This window comes from Mercenaria mercenaria, chromosome 13, assembly GCF_021730395.1.
Source record: "Mercenaria mercenaria strain notata chromosome 13, MADL_Memer_1, whole genome shotgun sequence".
Classification (NCBI taxonomy): Eukaryota; Metazoa; Mollusca; class Bivalvia; order Venerida; family Veneridae; genus Mercenaria; species Mercenaria mercenaria.
This window is the reverse complement of record NC_069373.1, coordinates 24328089-24349195: the sequence shown is the minus strand read 5'-3', so window position 1 is coordinate 24349195 and position 21107 is coordinate 24328089. Positions and strand designations below refer to the sequence as shown.

The window sequence follows — 21107 nt, the reverse complement described above, 5'->3', positions numbered from 1 at the left end:
TATAAATACATACTAGTGTAATATCGGGTAATACCGACATTCGTCAGTTATCGACACCCAAATTGTAAGAGTTCATTTATGTTAATGCCACAGTCGTTAATATTTTTAGTGACGTTTTTATGACGTCACAAGTTCTTCCTTAATGTCTATGAGTCCAAACGAAACTCCTGTGCACTATCGTTTTACATCAAGATATTGTTCTTACTGACAGGACGTATCTCCCACAGCAATATTTGGAAGAGTTATATTGCAAGTCGTAAGGTGGATAGTGTTCTCTCCCTTGAAATTGCTTTTGAAAAAATCAGTTATTTTCGCGTTTGCAACAAGAGGACAGATGGGAAAGATGTCCTTGACAACAATTATGGAAGAAACTATCACCAAGATGCCAAGGATACAGGACAGAATGGGGTGTCGATATCTGCTGACATAAAAACATTTTGTCGGCAGTTTTCGACCCCATTAGAAAATTCGTAGTCTAGACCGATTCCCTAACCTGTAAATATAGATCTTTTGTGCTTCTTTCAGAACAGAATAGATCTTTATTATATACATATATAAATTCTGTAAAAAAAATCGGCTTATATTTCACAAGTAAATATAAACTGGCAGGAAAAAAATCCGTATTGTACCTTTTGTATTATATGTTGCTGGACTACTTTCATTAACATGCATGACTTTACACAGTTCTTTACATAGCGTACATAAAAACCTCACTAAGTTCCATTTTAATATTGATAAATATTGAAGATTTCGTTCAGTAATTATTAACAAAACAGGTGGAGGGTCATTATAACATTAGCTAAATCTGGGATTTTGTATTTTTAGCTCTTGTGGATTTTGCAAGGTAAGATCACAGTCGGCGCTTGCATGCCTCGTGAGATCCTGTCTGGCAAAAATCCACTTGAGCCGAATACAGCATCCCAGATCGAGCTACTGTTATAATAGCCCTATTATATTGAGACTTTTAGAGCTTCCCTCATACGAAACGTAAGTGCGATTGAGTGCTCGATCTAGTTTCTTAGGAAAAGTGGCAGGGATAAAGTTTGTCTGTCTGTTTATTAATGTGTCTGTTCGTTTGTCAGTGTAATTGACTGAAAAACATTTTCGGTTTCCTACATTATCAGATCTAGACTCTGATGTAAAATACTGCTGTTATAGGTCCATGATTTGGCTAGGTTTACAGACATGTAACTGTGTACAAAAACTTAACCCTGCTTACTTGAAAAAAAAATGCTACGAAACTAAGGTGCTTGGACACCTCTTATATATTCTCTGTGGTTGTATAGTCTAGGCACTGAAAATTGTTGCATTTCATCCTTTATTGGCTTTAAAAAGTTCTACTGTATACTAAGTTTAGAGCTAGTCTAGGTCTACTTGCGCGTGTGTATTAAACATCAAGGAAAAAGCATCGGTCTTATACACATGGCAAATATACAATATAGCTCTAGCCAAAGTGACGAAAAGTCTTAAACATCTTGCAACTTATTATCATTTTTGTTTATATATTTTTAAGTGTTACAGCTGACTTCTCTTCATCTCGTAGCTTACTCATTGTTTGTCAACATGTTAATTTGATTTTTTTTTTCAAATGTGTGGGTGCCCATAACTGCCAAATGGTGTCGGTAACTGCCTCCACGACTGTTTGTATGTGTGGTTGTCTTACACTCGTATTGCTTTACAGCTGTTGCTATATGGACTATTTGATGATGTGGATGAATAATTAGTAATGTTGAAAATTGGTTTCAACTGAGATTATCATAAGTAAACAGTCAGTTATCCTATGCTAATGCATAAGGTGTTGATAACTGCCAACATTGCTCTTTATATGGTATATATTATGTTACTAATATAGTATTAAGGTATTGCAACCAAACTTGGAATATAGGAAGTGTGCATGGAGGCCATTACTTAAATTGTACATGGGGTCAAGGTCAAGATCATTGTTACTAACAGAAAAATGGTTTTCTTACAATTACTTCAGCTAGGAATGAGGTTGGGTTAGGTCTAGGAGACTGTATGTACGTCCTGAAATCTTATGTATCCAACTCCACCCACACTATTAGCCTGATTTGCTTAAACTTTCACAGATGAACAAGCTCGGATGTGCAGATGACAATAAAGGAGGGATTTTTTCTGAGACTATTTTTACTGCAGTTATGGCCCTTTGATAGTTTTTGCTATATGGAATATAGGGGAAAATCTTGTGTGTCCAACTCCTCTCATACTGTTAGCCTGATTTGCTTCAAACTTCCACAGATGAACAAGCTTGATGTGCAGATGACTACAAAGGAAGGATTTTTTTCTGTGAATATTTTACTGCAGTTGTGGCCTTTTGATAGTTTTTGCTATATAGAGGATTGCACAGTATGTGGGGGCATCTGTGTCCTGTGGACACAGTTCTAGTTTACTTTATAAATTTAAGAAAAAATATACAAACTTTTAAAGTTTTTACAAATAAAACTTTTTAAAAATAATATGCCTCCTTAAATGTTGTTTTATTCAGTATTATACTCCCTGTTACAAAGAAGGATGGACATGTTTAACTCAACATATACATTGATAAGATTCTTTCACTGGTTGTAGGTGCAGATGGGCATATCTAGCTCAAGGGCAACTGTTTAGGCAGTAACAAGGCTCTGCTGAGTTACCTTATAAACAGTTACCAGAGAGCCTGATATTTCCATCTGCTCATACAGCCAGTGATTGAATCTTTTTCTTGCATGCCATATTCAAAAAATAATAATAAAAATTAAATCAAACGAATGGCACTTCTTTGTAGGACTATTTTCTTATAGCAGCGTAATTAGACAAAGCAGGAAATCAACGTCCATAAATAGGAAAGATGTCATGACGTTTCAAAGACAAATAACGATGTTTAGTACTGGTGTTGTTTTATCAATTGCAGTGTAACATTATGTATTTTTGATAAAATAACTTTAGAATCAAGAAATATGCTGAAAGGAACAAAAAGGAACTGTCCAGGTATTGAATTTTTATTGTGCCCCCCCACAATAGGTAACTGTACTTTTTCTTTGATGTCATTCATTCCGTAAGGCTTTTATGTGGCTATTTTTCTCTTACATCGCTAAAAGAACAATAGAGAGAACAAAAGAGTAGCCACATAAGTATCCATATGTAGGTGCGTCTGTCTGTGCATCCGTCCGAAGTTCGTGACACACCTAGCTCAAAAAGTATTTGATATAAATTAATGAAACCTTGCATTAGTCTTTATCATGATATGAACTTGCGCACCTTCTTTTTTAGCTCATCTGATTTTTTGAAAAAAAATGATGAGTTATTGTCATCACTTGAGCAGTTGTCGGCGTCTGCGTCGGCGTCGGCATTGCCTGGTTAAGTTTCATGTTTAGGTCAGCTTTTCTCCTAAACTACCAAAGCTATTGCTTTGAAACTTGGAATACTTCTTCACCATCATAAGTTGACCCTGTATAGCAAGAAACATAACTCCATCTTGCTTTTTGTAAGATTTATGGCCCCTTTTGTACTTAGAAAATATCAGATTTCTTGGTTAAGTTTTATGTTTAGGTCAACTTTTCTCCTAAACTATCAAAGCTATTGCTTTGAAACTTGGAATACTTGTTTACCATCATAAGCAGACCCTGTACAGCAAGAAACATAACTCCATCCTGCTTTTTGCAAGATTTATGGCCACTTTTGGACTTATCAGATTTCTTGGTTAAGTTTTATGTTTAGGTCAAGTTTTTCTCTTAAACTATCAAAGCTATTGCTTTGAAACTTGCAACACTTGTTCACCATCATAAGCTGACCCTGTACACAACTCCATCCTGCTTTTTGCAATAATTATTGCCCCTTTTGGACTTAGAAAATCATTTTCTTGGTTGAGTATTATGTTTAAGTCAACTTTTCTCATAAACTATCAAAGCTATTGCTTTAAAACTTGCAACAGTTTTTCACCATCATAAGTGGACACTGTACATCAAGAAACATAACTCTATCCTGCTTTTTGCAAGAATGATGGCCCTTTTTAGACTAAGAAAATCATGGGTAGGACAATATTTCTATTACACAAAAAAAATCAGATGAGCGTCAGCACCCGCAAGGCGGTGCTCTTGTTTTTTTCTGGCTCCGCCCCCTAATTTATGGCCCCTGAAATAGTCAAAAATACACATTTTCACCTTGTGACACGCCTAGCTCAAAAAGTATTTGATATAGATTCATGAAACCTTGCATGAGTCTTTATCATGGTATGAACTTGCGCACCTCCTATTTTTCATCTGGCTCCGCCCCCTATTTCTAGAGTTATGGCCCCTGAAATAGTCAAAAATGCACATTTTCACCTTGTGACACGCCTAGCTCAAAAAGTATTTGATATAGATTCATGAAACCTTGCATGAGTCTTAATCATGATATGAACTTGCGCACCTCCTATTTTTCATCTGGGTCCCCCCTAGTTTTAGAGTTATGGCCCCTGAAATAGTCAAAAATGCACATTTTCACCTTGTAACATGCCTAGCTCAAAAAGTATTTGATATAAATTGATGAAACCTTGCATGAATCTTTATCATGATATGAACTTGCAGCACCTCCTATTTTTCATCTGGGTCCCCCCTATTTTTAGAGTTATGGCCCCTGAAATAGTCAAAAAATACACATTTTCACCTAATTTTGTGCCTCACTCAAAAAGTTTTTAACGTAAATTCATGAATCCTTGCTTGAGTCTTTATCATAATGTGACCTTGCACACTTGGCATTCTTCTTGAGAATTTAAGCGTTTAGTACAGAGTTATGGCCCTTGAAATAGCCAAAATAGTGGATATTTTGTTTGTGATGCTCATAGCTCAAAAAGTATATGGTAACGAATAATGAATCCATTTCATAATTTTTTTTTGAGGCTATACCCCATTAAGACTGCAAACATTTGAATGATTTCCCCTTATATGTGACAAATGTACCGCTGGGGGGCATACCCTGTGTCCTACAGACACATTCTAGTTCAGTTTTATGTTATAAAATATAAATTCCTGCATAAATCTTCTATATGTATGTAGTTCATTTTACGTCATTTACTGCACAAGAGTCATCTTAAACTCTGGGGTGTAAAATGAAGTTTTCTAGCACTGGTGAATACACTGGAAATCCATGTCTGGTTTGCAAGAAAGATATCTTTTTAAATGTCAATTTTATAACCATAAATATATATTTCTCCTTGTGAAAATTTGTTTTCCTTTATGTAGATAAATGTTGGCTGCTCCTCAGAAGCTACACACAAGTACCCTGTAAGACTGGAATATTCAGCAGATGGCGGGAAGACGTGGCATTTGGTTGTACCAAATTGTGCTGATGTGTCATCTGCACTGTGTCATGATAGTGTCATGCACAGCAGTATATATTATGGAGGAACTTCAAAATATTGGAGGAGGATTGTTATACCTCTTGATAGTCTTTATGTTTGTGGGTGGGTATTTCTCACAACTTCTAGCTTGCCTTTAGTTTCATATAATATCTTTATAACTGCAACCTCTGTGATCACCAAACCTAGCATGGGAATTCAAATCGATAGATGCAGACATGTTTTTGTTTATGGTACAGAAGTTCAAACTCTACAGTTGTAAAATTTGCCAAAGTGTATCGTGTGTGAAGTGTGTGCTCTGTATGCATGTAACTCTGTTTACTTGTATAGTAGCTCTGTGTGCTTTATGTAAACATAACTCTCTACTACCAGTAATCATTACCACCACCACCAGATAAACAAAAGTCGACATCACCACCACCAAGTAAATATAACTCACAATAACCACAACCAAGTTAGCAAAATTCATCACCACCACCACAATCAAATAAATAAAAGTCGCAGACACAACAAAGTAAACAAAACTCACCACCACCACCATCAAATAAATAAAAGTCGCAAACACAACAAAGTAAACAAAACTCACCACCACCAAGTAAGCAAAATTTATCACTACCACCACAAAGTAAATAAAAGTCACCACCACCGCCACCAACTCACCACCAAGTAAACATAATTCTCCATCACCTCCACCAAGTAAACAAAACACACCATCACCTCCACCAAGTAAACATAACTCACCATCACCTCCACCAAGTAAACAAAACACACCATCTAAACATAACTCACCATCACCTCCACCAGATAAACAAAACACACCATCACCTCCACCAAGTAAACATAACTCACCATCACCTCCACCAAATAAACAAAACACACCATCACCTCCACCAAGTAAACACAACTCACCATCACCTCCATCAAATAAACAAAACACACCATCACCTCCACTAAGTAAACATAACTCACCATAACCTCCACCAAGTAAACAAAACACACTATCACCTTCAAGAAGGAAACATACACACCATCACCTCCACCAAGTAAACATAACTCACCATCACCTCCACCAAGTAAACAAAACACACTATCACCTCCAACAGGGAAACATACACACCTCCATCAAGTAAACATTCTCATCGTCACAAAACATACTCACCATCACCTCCATCAAGAAACATAACTCACCATCACCTCCACCAAGTAAACATTATCACCATCACAAAACATACTAACCATCACCTCCACCAAGTAAACATTCTCACCATCACCTCCACCAAGAAAATATACTCACCATCACCTTCACCAAGGAAACATACTTACTATCACTTCCACCAAGGAAACATAACTCACCATCACCTCCACCAAGTAACCATAACTCACCATCACCTCCACCAAGTAAACATAACTCACCATCACCTCCACCAAATAAACATAACTCACCATCACCTCCACCAAATAAACATAACTCACCATCACCTCCTACAAGGAAATATAACTCACCGTCACCTTCACCAAGGAAACCTGACTCACCATCACGTCCACCAAGTAATCATAACTCACCATCACCTTCACTAAGGAAACATGACTCACCATTACCTCCACTAAGTAAATATAACTCACCATCACCTTCACCAAAGAAACCTGACTCACCATCACCTCCTACAAGGAAACAACTCACCATCACCTCCATCAAGTAAACATAACTCTCCATCACCTCCTGCAAGGAAACATGACTCACCATTACCTCCACCAAGTAAACATAACTCACCATCACCTCCATCAAGTAAACATAACTCACCATCACCTCCTGCAAGGAAACATGACTCACCATTACCTCCTCTAAGTAAACATAACTCACCATCACCTTCACTAAGTAGACATAACTCACCATCACCTCCTGCAAGGAAACATGACTCACCATTACGTCCACCAAGTAAACATAACTCACCATTACCTCCACCAAGTAAATGTAACTTACCATCACCTCCTGCCAGGAAACATGACTCACCATAACCTCCATCAAGTAAACAAAACACACTATCACCTTCAACAAGGAAACATACACACCATCAACTCCACCAAGTAAACATAACTCACCATCACCTCCATCAAATAAACATAACTCCCCATCACCTTCACCAAGTAAACATTCTCACCATCACAAAACATACTCACCATCACCTCCACCAAGAAACATAACTCACCATCAGCTCCACCAAGTAAACATTCTCACCACCACCATCACCTCCACCAAGAAAACACACTCACCATCACCTTCACCAAGGAAACATGATTACTATCACGACCACCAAGGAAACATAACTCACCATCACCTCCACCAAGGAAACATAACTCACCATGACCTCCACCAAGTAAACATAATGCACCATCACCTCCACCAAGTAAACATAACTCACCATCACCTCCACCAAATAAATATAACTCACCATCACCTCCACCAAGAAACATAACTCACCATCACCTCCACCAAGTAAACATTCTCACCATCACCTCCACCAAGAAAACATACTCACCATCACCTTCACCAAGGAAACATGCTTACTATTACGTCCACCAAGGAAACATAACTCACCATCATCTCCACCAAGGAAACGTAACTCACCATCACCTCCAACAAGTAAACATAACGCACCATCACCTCCACCAAGTAAACATAACTCACCATCACCTCCACCAAGTGAACATTCTCAACATCACCTCCACCAAGAAAACATACTCACCATCACCTTCACCAAGGAAACATGCTTACTATCACGTCCACCAAGTAAACATAACTCACCATCACCTCCACCAAGGAAACAACTCACCATCACCTCCACCAAGTAAACATAACTCACAATCACCTCCACCAACTAAACATAACTCACCATCACCTTCACTAAGGAAACATGACTCACCATTACCTCCACCAAATAAATATAACTCACCATCACCTTCACTAAGGAAACCAGACTCACCATCACCTCCACCAAGTAAACATAACTCACCATCACCTTCATTAAGTAAACATGACTCACCATTACCTCCACCAAGTAAACTAACTCACCATCACCTCCACCAAGTAAGCATAACTCACCATGAAGTTCAACAAGTAAACATAACTCACCATCTCCTTCACCAAGGAAACATTACTTACCATCACTTCCACCAAGTAAACATAACTCACCATCACCTCCACCAAGTAAACATAACTCTCCATCACCTCCACCAAGGAAACATAACTCACCATCACCTCCACCAAGTAAACATAACTCACCATCACCTCCACCAAGTAAACATAACTCACCATCACCTCCACCAAGTAAACATAACTCACCATCACCTTCACTAAGGAAACATGACACCATTACCTCCACCAAATAAATATAACTCACTATCACCTTCACCAAGGAAACCTGACTCACCATTACCTCCACCAAGTAAACATAACTCACCATCACCTCCACCAAGTAAACATAACTCAACATGAAGTTCACCAAGTAAACATAACTCACCATCTCATTCACCAAGGAAACATTACTTACCATCACTTCCACCAAGTAAACATAACTCACCATCACCTCCACCAAGTAAACATAACTCACCATCACCTCCACCAAGAACATACTCACCATCCCCACAAGAAACATAACTCACCATCACCTCCACCAAGTAAACATAACTCACCATCACCTCCACCAAGTAAACATAACTCACCATCACCTCACTCCAGAAAGAAATAACAATATATCACCACTTCACCTTCACCAAGGAAACTGACTACCATTACCTCCACCAAGTAAATACTCACACCTCACCTATAACTCTCACAAAGTACCAGTAAACTCACCATTCATTCCCCCAAGAAACATACTCACCATCACTCCACCAAGTAAACATAACTCACCATCACCTCCACCAAGTAAACATAACTCACCACCTCCACCAAGAAAACATAAATCACCATCACCTCCACCAAGTAAAACTCACATACTCCCCCAAATCATAACCTATCCACCAAGAAACATACACTCCCATCACTCTCACCAAGAAACATAACTCACCATCACCTCCACCAAGTAAACATAACTCACCATCACCTCCCCCAAGAAAACATACTCACCTCACCTCCACAGGAAACTACAACTCCCATCACCTCCACCAAGTAAACATAACTCACCATCACCTCCCCCAAGGAAACATAACTCACCATCACCTCCACCAAGTAAACATAACTCACCATCACCTTCACTAAGGAAACATGACTCACCATTACCTCCACCAAGGAAATATAACTCACCATCACCTTCACCAAGGAAACCTGACTCACCATCACCTCCACCAAGTAAACATAACTCACCATCACCTTCACTAGGGAAACATGACTCACCATTACCTCCACCAAGTAAATATAACTCACCATTACCTTCACCAAAGAAACCTGACTCACCTTCACCTCCTACAAGGAAACAACTCACCATCACCTCCATCAAGTAAACATAACTCACCACCACCTCCTGCAAGGAAACATGACTCACCATTACCTCCACCAAGTAAACACAACTCACTGTCACCTCCACCAAGTAGACATAACTCGCCATCACCTCCTGCAAGGAAACATGACTCGCCATTACTTCCACCAAGTAAACATAACTCACCATTACCTCCACCAAGTAAATGTAACTTTCCATCACCTCCTGCCAGGAAACATGACTCACCATAACCTCCACCAAGTAAACCAAACACACTTTCATCTCAACAAGGAAACATACACACCATCGACTCCACCAAGTAAACATAACTCACCATCACCTTCACTAAGTAAACATGACTCACCAATACCTCCACCAAGTAAACTAACTCACCATCACCCCACCAAGTAAGCATAACTCACCATGAAGTTCACCAAGTAAACATAACTCACCATCTCCTTCACCAAGGAAACATTAGTTACCATCACCTCCACCAAGTAAACATAACTCACCATCACCTCCACCAAGGAAACATTCTCAGCATCACCTCCACCAAGTAAACATGGAAACATAACTCACTATCACCTCCACCAAGGAAACAAATTTCACAGCCACTTCTACCATCATCAAGTAAATTAAACTCATGACAACAGCCACCAAGTAAGCAACATTCATTACTTTCCCAACCATGACTACCAAGTAAACAAAACTCACAGTAACCACCCAGTTAATAAAATTCTTCATCACCACCAAATAAACAAAATTCACCACTGTCATGACCAAGTAGACAAAACTTACCACCACAGAAACAAGTAAGCAGTACTGAACAAAACACACTACTGCTACCAATCAGTAAACAGTACTCAATTAAACTAACCACCACCATCAAGTAAACAAGTCCTCAACACCACCACCACTAAGCAAACAAAACTCACCACTGTCATTATCAAATAAACAAAACACACCAACACCACAACAATTAAGTAAACAAAACTAACCACCACATAAAGACAAACCAACTACTACCGCCACCAACAAGTAAACGGAAACTCAAAACCACCACCACCAAGTAAACTGAAACTCACCACTACCACCAAGTAAACTCAAACTCAACACAATCACCATCACATAAACTCTAAAGCTCACCACTACCACCAAGTAAACTAAAACTTACCACCACCACCAAGTAAACTAAAACTCACCACCATAACCATAACATTAACTCTAAAGCTCACCACCACCACCAAGTAAACTCAAATTTACCACTACCATCACCATTAGACTCAGACTCACCACTACCACCTCAAAGTAAACTCAAACTCACAACTACCACCAAGTAAACTCAGGCTCACCACTACCACCACAAAGTAAACTAAAACTTGCCACTACCATAACAAAGTAAACTCAAACTCACAACTACCACCACCAAGTAAACTAATACTCAGAACTGCCACCACCAAGTAAACTAAAACTCAGAACTGCCATCACTAAGTAAACTTAAGCTCACCAGCACCAACACCAAGTGAATGAAACTCACCACAAAAAAAAACAATACACCCCACAATCACCACCTAATACAAAAACTCACCACCAGCACCAGCAGCACTATGTTCACAAAACAAAACTCATCACCATCACTAAGTAAACAATTTTAGCAAAACTCAATACCATGACCAAGTAAAAAAAACTCACCACCACCACCACCACCATACTCACTAAAACTCTTCATGAACAGACAAACAATACTCACAAAAACACACTACCACTACAAATAGGTTAACAATACTAACTGAAACTAACAAGTACCACCAGGTGAACTAAAACACACCACCAAGTGATTGGAACTAACCATCAAGTAAACAAAACTCACCACAGTCACCACCAAATAAAAATAACTCACCACCACCAAGTTAACAAAACTCAACATCACTGAGTAAACAATACTTTACAAACTCCCCATCTTAGCCAAGGAAACAAAACTCAATACCATAAGACCAAACTAAAAAAAAAACAAAAAAAAACTCACCATTGTCACAACCAGTTAAACAAAATTCAACCCCTTCTTCAAGTCAAGTTAAAACTTAACACCTTTACCAGCCACACCAAGTAAACAGAACTAATCACAGCCAAGTAAACAAAAGTAACCAAAACTCACCACCATAACCAAGTAACCAAACCTCACCACCACCATGACCAAGTAAATAAAACTCACCACCATGACCAAGTTACCAAAACTCGCCACCATTACCATGTAAACAAAACTCACCACCATGACCAAGTAACCAAAACTCACCACCACCATGACGAAGTAAACAAAACTCACCACCATGACCAAGTTACCAAAACTCACCACCATTACCATGTAAACAAAACTCACCACCATGACCAAGTAACCAAAACTTACCACCATGACCAAGTTGCCAAAACTCACCACCATGACTATGTAGGCAAAACTCACCACCATGACCAAGTAAACAAAACACACCACTATGACCATGTAGACAAAACTCGCCACCATGACCAAGTAACCAAAACTCACCACCATGACAATGTAATCAAAACTCACCACCATTACCAAGTAACCAAAACTCACCACCATGACTGAGTAAACAAAACTACCATGACCAAGTAAACAAAACTCACCATCATGACCAAGTAAACAAAACTGCCATGGCCAAGTAACCAAAACTCACCAGCATGACCAAGTTAACAAAACTACCATGTCCAAGTAAACAAAACTCACCACCATGACCAAGTAAACAAAACCCACCACTAAGACCATTTAAGCAAAAACTCTCCACCATGACCAAGTAAACAAACCTCACCACCATGACCAAGTAACCAAAACTCAACACCATGACTATGTCAAAAAAAACTCACCACCACCTCCACATAAACAAAACTCCACACCATCACCCCTACCATCACAAAGTTAACAAAAACGCATCCGCTGCCACCAACAAGTATACAAATCTCCCCATTTCAGCCACCAAGCAAACAAAATTCACCAACACTACCAAGTATAAAGAAAACTCACCACCACAATGAAGTAAATGAAATTCACCACCTCCAAGACAAAACTTAACACCACCACCATGAAGTAAACAATACTCACAATCACTAATAACTAAATATCATCACCATGAAGTAAACACTGCCACCAACAAATGAACAAAATTTTAATACCACCCCCACCGTCAACACCGAGTAAATAAAACTTACAGTCACACAAACAAAACTCACCACCATCACTACCAAGTAAAAAAAACTTTTTACCATCATCACCAGTTAAACAAAATTTAACATAAACATCAATTAATCAAAATTTACCACCACCACTAAGTATACAAAGCCCATCGACTTTTCGAAGAAAAAGTAGAGCTATTGCACTTGCCCCAGCGTTGGCGTCGGTGTCGCCATTGGTTAAAGTTTTTGATAAAGTCAAATATCTTTGTTACTATCAAAGCTTTTGACTTGAAATTTAAAATATTATTTACTATCAAAGTCCACACCAGGAGAAATAATCCCCATAACTCTGATTTGTATTTTGACAGAGTTATGCCCCTTTTTAACTTAGAATTTTTTGTTTAAGTTTTTGATAAAGTCAAATATCTCTGTTACTTTCAAAGCTTTTGACTTGAAACTTAAATTAGTCATTTACTATCAAAGTATACACCAGGAGAAAAAATTCCCATAACTCTGATTGGAATTTTGACAGAATTATGCACTCTTTTAACTTAGATTTTTTGGATTAAGTTTTTGATAAAGTCAAGTATCTCTGTTACTATCAAAGCTTTTGACTTGAAACTTGAAATAGTCATTAACTATCAAAGTATACACCAGGAGAAATAATTCCCATAACTCTGGTTTGAATTTTGACAGAGTTATGCCCCTTTTTAACTTAAAATTTTTTTGTTACAGTTTTTGAAAAAGTCAAATATCTCTGTTACTATCAAAGCTTTTAACTTGAAACTTAAAATAGTTATTTACTACCAAAGTCTACACCAGGAGAAACAATTCCCATAACTCTGTTTGAATTTTGACAGAGTTATGCCCCTTTTTAACTTATATTTTTTTTGTTAAAGTTTTTTACTGGCAAAGCTCTAATTCAGAGTCAAGCACTGAGAAAAGTCGAGTGCACTGTCATCAGACAGCTATTGTTTTTGAGACATGATAGATTTTTACAAGCAAGAGTGTATTAAGAATCTACCTATTAACATTTATTTTGATTTGAGATAGAGATATGCCTTTTACTTGAATATTTTTATATATTTTGCTTAGATGTGTTTTGTCAATTTGTATATTATGTTAAAAAGTCATTGCTCTCCTTACCTTAACTAATTGATTACTAGGCAAAGGCGGAAGGATATAGTTTTGGTGTTGTCAATCTGTCTGTCTTTCTGTCCATCCACCTGTATGTCCGTCTCTTCGTCTGTCGGAAGTCATATCTATGTCATGGTTTGGAGTGTCTAAATAAAACAGTTATGTTAAATGCTTGAGGGAAATGACATCCTGCAAGTTTTAGTCAGATTGTCTGATTAAGACAAGATTTATGACCCTTTGTACATGTACATGTATATATAATGAATATAGTGTTTTATTCCATTTTCTCTCCATCCAGAGTTTATCCATCCAGAGTTATATCTCAGCCGTAGTTGGAAGGCTTTCAATAAAACATAGTCGGAATGTTAACTGATACAGGGTAATAATATGGCCCTGCGAGTTTCATTTATATTGGTGAAGGAAGGCAAGATTTATAGCCCTTTGCAATTATATAATTATATAATACATAAATAATTATATATTTTATTTTATTTTTTGTCCGTCCAGAGTCATATCTCAGAACTGGTTTGAAGGATTTCAATAAAACATGATAGAAATGTTTAAGAAATAATGTATCTCATCCAGTGATTTGTCGTTGAATAAATCATTGTTTGGAGTTCAGTTGCGAAGGAATTATATCATGAGGGCGTAGCCCGAGTGATATATTAATATGCATCTGAATGACAAGCAATGATTTATTCAAGAGCAAATCACTAAATGAGATATATTATTTCGATTCTAACACGTTACCAAGGACTTAAAGTACATCCTTGACAGCATTTATTAAATATTTGCCCGTTTTCAATTGGTTTCTTTTCCAGCGCGCCGCTATATGCCGTTTAACGCTATGACGTAATATTGTGACGTCAGAACAGTGAATTGTCATATGATAATTCACTGTTTACAGTCTTCTTTGTTTAATAGGAAAATGAATGGGATCGTGTTAGAATAACTGGTATAGAGATGTGTGAGCCTGCAAGTTTCAGTTGGATTGCTTGTGGAGGACAAGATTTATGGCCCTTTGTACTTATATGTATTATACATAGTCTATTTCCTGTCTGCCCAGAGTAATATCTCAGACATGGGTTAGTGGAGTTCAGTAACACTTGGTAGAAATTTAATTGCTGTAGGAAAATGTGGCCCTGCGAGTTTTTGGCAGATTGCATGAAGTAAACAAGATTTATGGTCCTTTGTACTTATATATGTTACATAGATAGTGGTTTATTCCATTTTCTGTCTGCCCAGAGTCATATCTCATAATAATTTCAGTTGGGAATGAGGTAAGCTGACAAGTCCTGGTAAATAAGTAGCTTTCTTAGAGACCATCGTTTTTATTACATTTTGGTTAGGTTGGGTTAAGGTCATTGTTATCAGATATAGAAAAATGGTTTTCCTTAATAATTATGTAAGGAATTAATAGCTTTCTAAGACACTGAAATTCATTTGCATTTAAGTTCTTTTGATAGGCAGATAATGCTTCTTCAAGGGTGAAAAGTTTACTCCATTCAGCAGGGCCTACCAATTTACTGAATTTGCTTGTTCATTTGATATTTTGTCCTTTTGCCAGAGGAAACATTAGTTTAACCAGATCGAAATGATTCAGCGGAGGGCAGCGCTATGGGTAAATCATGACTACTCCCGTTACAGCAGTGTCACAAACATGCTAGGTCAGCTGAGATGGCGTACCCTTGAAGATAGGAGATCTGATTCACACCTCCTTATGTTCTACAAGATAGTGAATGGTTTGGTTGCTGTGCCACTCCCCCCCATGTCAGCCCCCCATCCCATCTAACAAGACATATGCATCCCCACTCCTATACTCAGATCCTCACTCCCTGTAATTACTATAAGTACTCTTTCTTCCCAGCCACCATAGTACTTTGGAATGCCCTCCCAGTACAACTTGTGCAAGCCCCCACCCTGAATCAGTTTAAACAGGGTGTGACTTGTACACAATGCTTAACATGATAGACCTGTTTTTAAACTGCTTTTATCTGTAAATCCTTCTTGTTTTTAACACTATCAACTGTATTTATACTGCAATACACACCGTGTATTACTTTTATCCTTCTATCCAATCTACTTTTAACTTCTTGTACAGGCGTGCAGCTACACATAATACTCGCAGAGAGGAGTGCTGCAGTATAAATAGATAGATAGAAACATTAGTTTAGAAAATTATGATAAAAACAATGTATATTGTGACAGGTCATTGCGATTACGCTGGTACCAGGGGTTTATACCACCAGAGGATTATGGGCCTCAATGGGCAATAGACAATGTTTTTATTGGTATGGCATGTATGCAACATTGTCTGGGTAAAGGTAAATATAGCTCTTCTTTTACCTTTTTTGTGTGTAGACAGTAACATTAATAAATTTATGATCCCCACAATATTTATTACCTGCTTAGAAGGGTGGTGGTTCTGCCCTGGTGCTCATTCAAATCAGAAAATATTTCCTAAGGGATATTTGTCACTACTTTATTATGATAGCACATGACCTAATGTAAACAAGCCTACATACAAACAGACCTACATATAAAAAGGTCTACATACAAACAGGTCTATACACAAACAGGTCTACATGCAAGCAGTCCTAGATGCAAATAGGTCTATACACAAACAGGCCAACATACAAACAGGCCTTTATAGAAACAGGTCTACACACAAACAGGCCTACATGTAAACAGGCATACATACAAACAGGCCTACATAGAAACAGGTCTATACACAAACAGGTCTACATGCAAGTAGTCCTAGATGCAAACAGGTCTATACACAAACAGGCCAGCATACAAACAGGCCTTTATAGAAACAGGTCTATACACAAACAGGCCTACATGTAAACAGGCATACATGCAAACAGGCCTACATAGAAACAGGTCTATACACAAACAGGCCTACATGTAAACAGGCTTACATACAAGCAGTGCTCTATACACAAACAGGCCAACATACAAACAGGCCTTCATAGAAACAGGTCTATACACAAACAGGCCTACATGTACCCAGACCTACATGCAATCAGGCCTACATAAAAACAGGTCTATATACAAATAGGCCTTCATGTAAACAGGCCTACATACAAACAAGTCTACTTACAAGCAGTTCTAGATGCAAACAGGTCTATACACAAACAGGCCAACATACAAACAGGCCTTTATAGAAACAGGTTTATACACAAACAGGCCTACATGTAAAAAGGCCTACATAGGAATAGGTCTATACAGAAATAGGCGTACATGTAAACAGGCCTACATACAAACAGTGCTACATAGAAATAGGTCTATACAAAAACGGGCCTACATACAGGTTTATACACAAATGGGTCTACATGTAAACAGGCCTACATGCAAACAGACCTACATAGAAACAGGTCTATACACAAACAGACCTACATGTAAACAGGCCTACATACAAACAGTGCTACATAGAAACAGGCCAACATGCAATCAGACCTGTATAGAAACAGGTTTATACACAAACAGGCCTACATGCAAACAGGCTTACATAGAAACAGGTCTATACACAAATAGGCCTACATACACACAGGCCTACTTACAAACAGTTCTAGATACAAACATGTCTATACACAAACAAGCCAACATACAAACAAGCCTACATACCAACAGTGCTACATAGAAACAGGTCTATACACAAACAGGTCTACATGCAAACAGTGCTACATAGAAACAAGTTTATACACAAACAGGCCTACATACAAACAGACCTACATGCAAACAGACCTATATACAAACAGGCCTACATATAAACAGGGTTACAAAGAAACAGGTCTATACACAAACAAGTCTACATGCAAACAGACCTACATATTGAAACAGGTCTATACACAAACAGGCCTACATGCAAACAGTTCTAGATGCAAACAGGTCTATACACAAACAGGCCTACATGCAAACAGGTCTACATACAAGCAGTCCTAGATTCAAACCAGTCTTTACACAAACAGGACTACATGAAACAGGTCTAGATGCAAACGGGCTTCATGCAAACAGATCTATTTGCAAATGAGTCTATACACAAACAAGCCTACATACAAACAGATCTTCATGCAGGCAGAGCTACATACAAACAGTGCTACATAGAAACTGGTCTATACACAAAAAGGTCTACATACAAACAGTGCTATGTAGAAACAGGTCAATACACAAACAGGTCTACATGCAAACAGACCTACAAACAAACAGTGCTATATAGAAACAGGTCTATATACAAACAGGCCTAGATGCAAACAGGTCTACATGCAAGCAGGCCTATATACAAACAGTCCTAGATGCAAACAGGACTATACACAAACAAGCATACATGCAAAAAGGTCTACATACAAGCAGTCCTAGATTCAAACAGGTCTTTACACAAACATGAAACGGGTCTAGATGCAAACAGGCCTACATGCAAACAGATCTATAAGCAAATAGGTCTGTTCACAAATAAGCCTACATACAAACAGATCTACATGCAAACAGGCCTACATACAAACAGACCTACATGCAAACAGGCCTACATACAAACAGACCTACATGCAAACAGGCCTACATACAAACAGACCTACATGCAAACAGGCCTACGTGCAAACGTGCCTTCACAAAAATATACCTAAATAGAAACAGGATTACACATTTACACATAACAGGATTACACAAACAGGCCTAAGAAAAATAATTTGGAAATGGATATTTCTATAATTTTTAGCTCGACAATTCATAGAATAGTAGAGCTATTGGACTCGCCCATGCGTCGCCGTTGGCGTCAGCGTCGGCATCCCGATTTGGTTAAGTTTTTGTATGTAAGCGGGTATCTCAGTAACCATTTGTGGGAATGGATTGAAACTTCACACACTTATTCACTGTGATAAACTGACTTACATTGCACAGGTTCCATAACTCTATTTTGCTTTTTTACAAAATTATGCCCCTTTTTCGACTTAGAAATTTTTGGTTAAAGTTTTGTACGTAAGCTGGTATCTCAGTACTCACTTATGGAAATGGATTGAAACTTCACACACTTCACATAACTCTACTTTTTTTTTTCAAAATTATGCCCCTTTTACGAGCAGTTTTTTGTTAAGTTTTTGTATGTAAGCTGGTATCTCAGTATCCACTAATGGGAATGGATTGAAAATTCCCACACTTGTTCACTGTCATGATCTAACATGCTTTGTGCAGGTCCCATAACTCTGCTTTGCATTTTTCCAAAATTATGCCCCTTTTTCGACTTAGACATTTTTGGTTAAAGTTTTGTTTGTAAGCTGGTATCTCAGTACTCACTTATGGGAATGGATTGAAACATCACACCCTTGTTCACTGTCTTGCTCTGACATCCAGTGCACAGGTTCCTTAACTCTACTTTGCAATTTTACAAAATTATGTCCGTTTTTTGACTTTAATATTCATTCAATTGACAAGGCTGTTGTATAGTCGAGCGTTGCTGTCCTCCAACAGCTCTTGTTTAGTTATGCAGAAGTATGACAATCATGCTAATGGAAAATCTAAAAATGTTGGCATTTGGAAGACCCTTAGTGATAAATCAAAAGTTTTATTTTCTTTATGCTTTGACACTCATTGATAAAGAGATAAAAAAAATTGTTTTCTTGTGTGTATTATGCCCCCTTTCAAAGAAGAAGGGGTAGATTGTTTTGTTCATTGTCCATTGGTCTGTCTTTTGATCGGGCAGTACACTGTTTAGTTTCCATTCACTAGAGAACGCTTGGTCCCTTAGTGTTTAAACTTCATAGGATGATTGCCAGTTGTCAGAATAAAATCCCAGTTGTTGAAAATGGTTGCTGGTCATTAACTAAAGAATGCTTTGGCCAACAGTCTTCAAACTTCATAGGATGATTGCTATGTAATGACCCTGATTGTTAAGGGGTTGGTAGGTCAAAGTTCAAGGTGACAGTGAGGTAAACTGAAAACAGTTTTTACTCTATAAAGTATGATTTGGCTGTCAATCTTCATAGGGATGGTTGGCTGCTGTCAGTATACGATCCCTGTTGATATCATCAAGTTCACAGCATACAAAATCATGCAACCACCTGCCTCCGCCAGGCCAATATAGGGGCATATGTGTTTTACAACAGTTTGTTGGGTTATAATTGTTACTCTGTATTTCATTATAGGGGAATGTGGCAGCACAATGATGTGCTCGTGTGACCCAGGTTTCCATGGAGACACATGTGAGCCTGACCAATCATTTCCAAACTACATGAAAGAAGGCTTCCATTTGGCTGATGGTCTAAATGTTATTCCAGAAACTCTTCCAGTGCTAGATTCATTTGTCAGTCGTAAGTTTTTGCTTCCTAGGTTGGCATGCTTTTATGCCCCCAAAGGGAGGCATATAGTTTTTGAACCGTCTGTCGGTCTGTCAGTCTGTCGGTCTGTCGGTCTGTCAGTCTGTCGGTCTGTCCGCAATTTTCGTGTCCGGTCCATATCTTTGTCATCGATGGATGGATTTTCAAATAACTTGGCATGAATGTGTACCAAAGTAAGACGACGTGCAGTGCGCAAGACCCAGGTCAGTAGCTCAAAGGTCAAGGTCACACTTAGACGTTAAAGGATAGTGCATTGATGGGCGTGTCCGGTCCATATCTTTGTCATTGATGGATGGATTTTCAAATAACTTGGCATGAATGTGTACCACACTAAAACGACGTGCAGTGCGCAAGACCCAGGTCCATAGCTCAAAGGTCAAGGTCACACTTAGACGTTAAAGGATAGTGCATTGATGGGCGTGTCCGGTCCATATCTTTGTCATCGATGGATGGGTTTTCAAATAACTTGGCATTAATGTGTACCACAGTAAGACAACGTGTCCTGCGCAAGACACAGGTTCGTAGCTCAAAGGTCAAGGTCACACTTAGATGTTAAAGGATAGTGCATTGATTGGCATGTCCGGTCCATATCTTTGTCATTGATGGATGGATTTTCAAATAACTTGGCATGAATGTGTACCACAATAAGAC

General features: G+C 38.3%; 1 protein-coding gene across 2 annotated transcripts in view; it reads left to right on the top strand.

Moving 5' to 3' along the window:
• LOC123529323 (reelin-like) overlaps positions 1 to 21107 on the top strand; it is a 418269-nt gene that overhangs the window by 285480 nt on the left and 111682 nt on the right. For both annotated transcript variants that reach the window (XM_045309613.2, XM_045309612.2), the window contains exons 39-41: positions 5214 to 5434; positions 16336 to 16451; positions 20265 to 20429. In XM_045309613.2, the coding sequence (XP_045165548.2) occupies positions 5214 to 5434; positions 16336 to 16451; positions 20265 to 20429 (502 nt within the window). The remainder of the gene's footprint in view (positions 1 to 5213; positions 5435 to 16335; positions 16452 to 20264; positions 20430 to 21107) is intronic.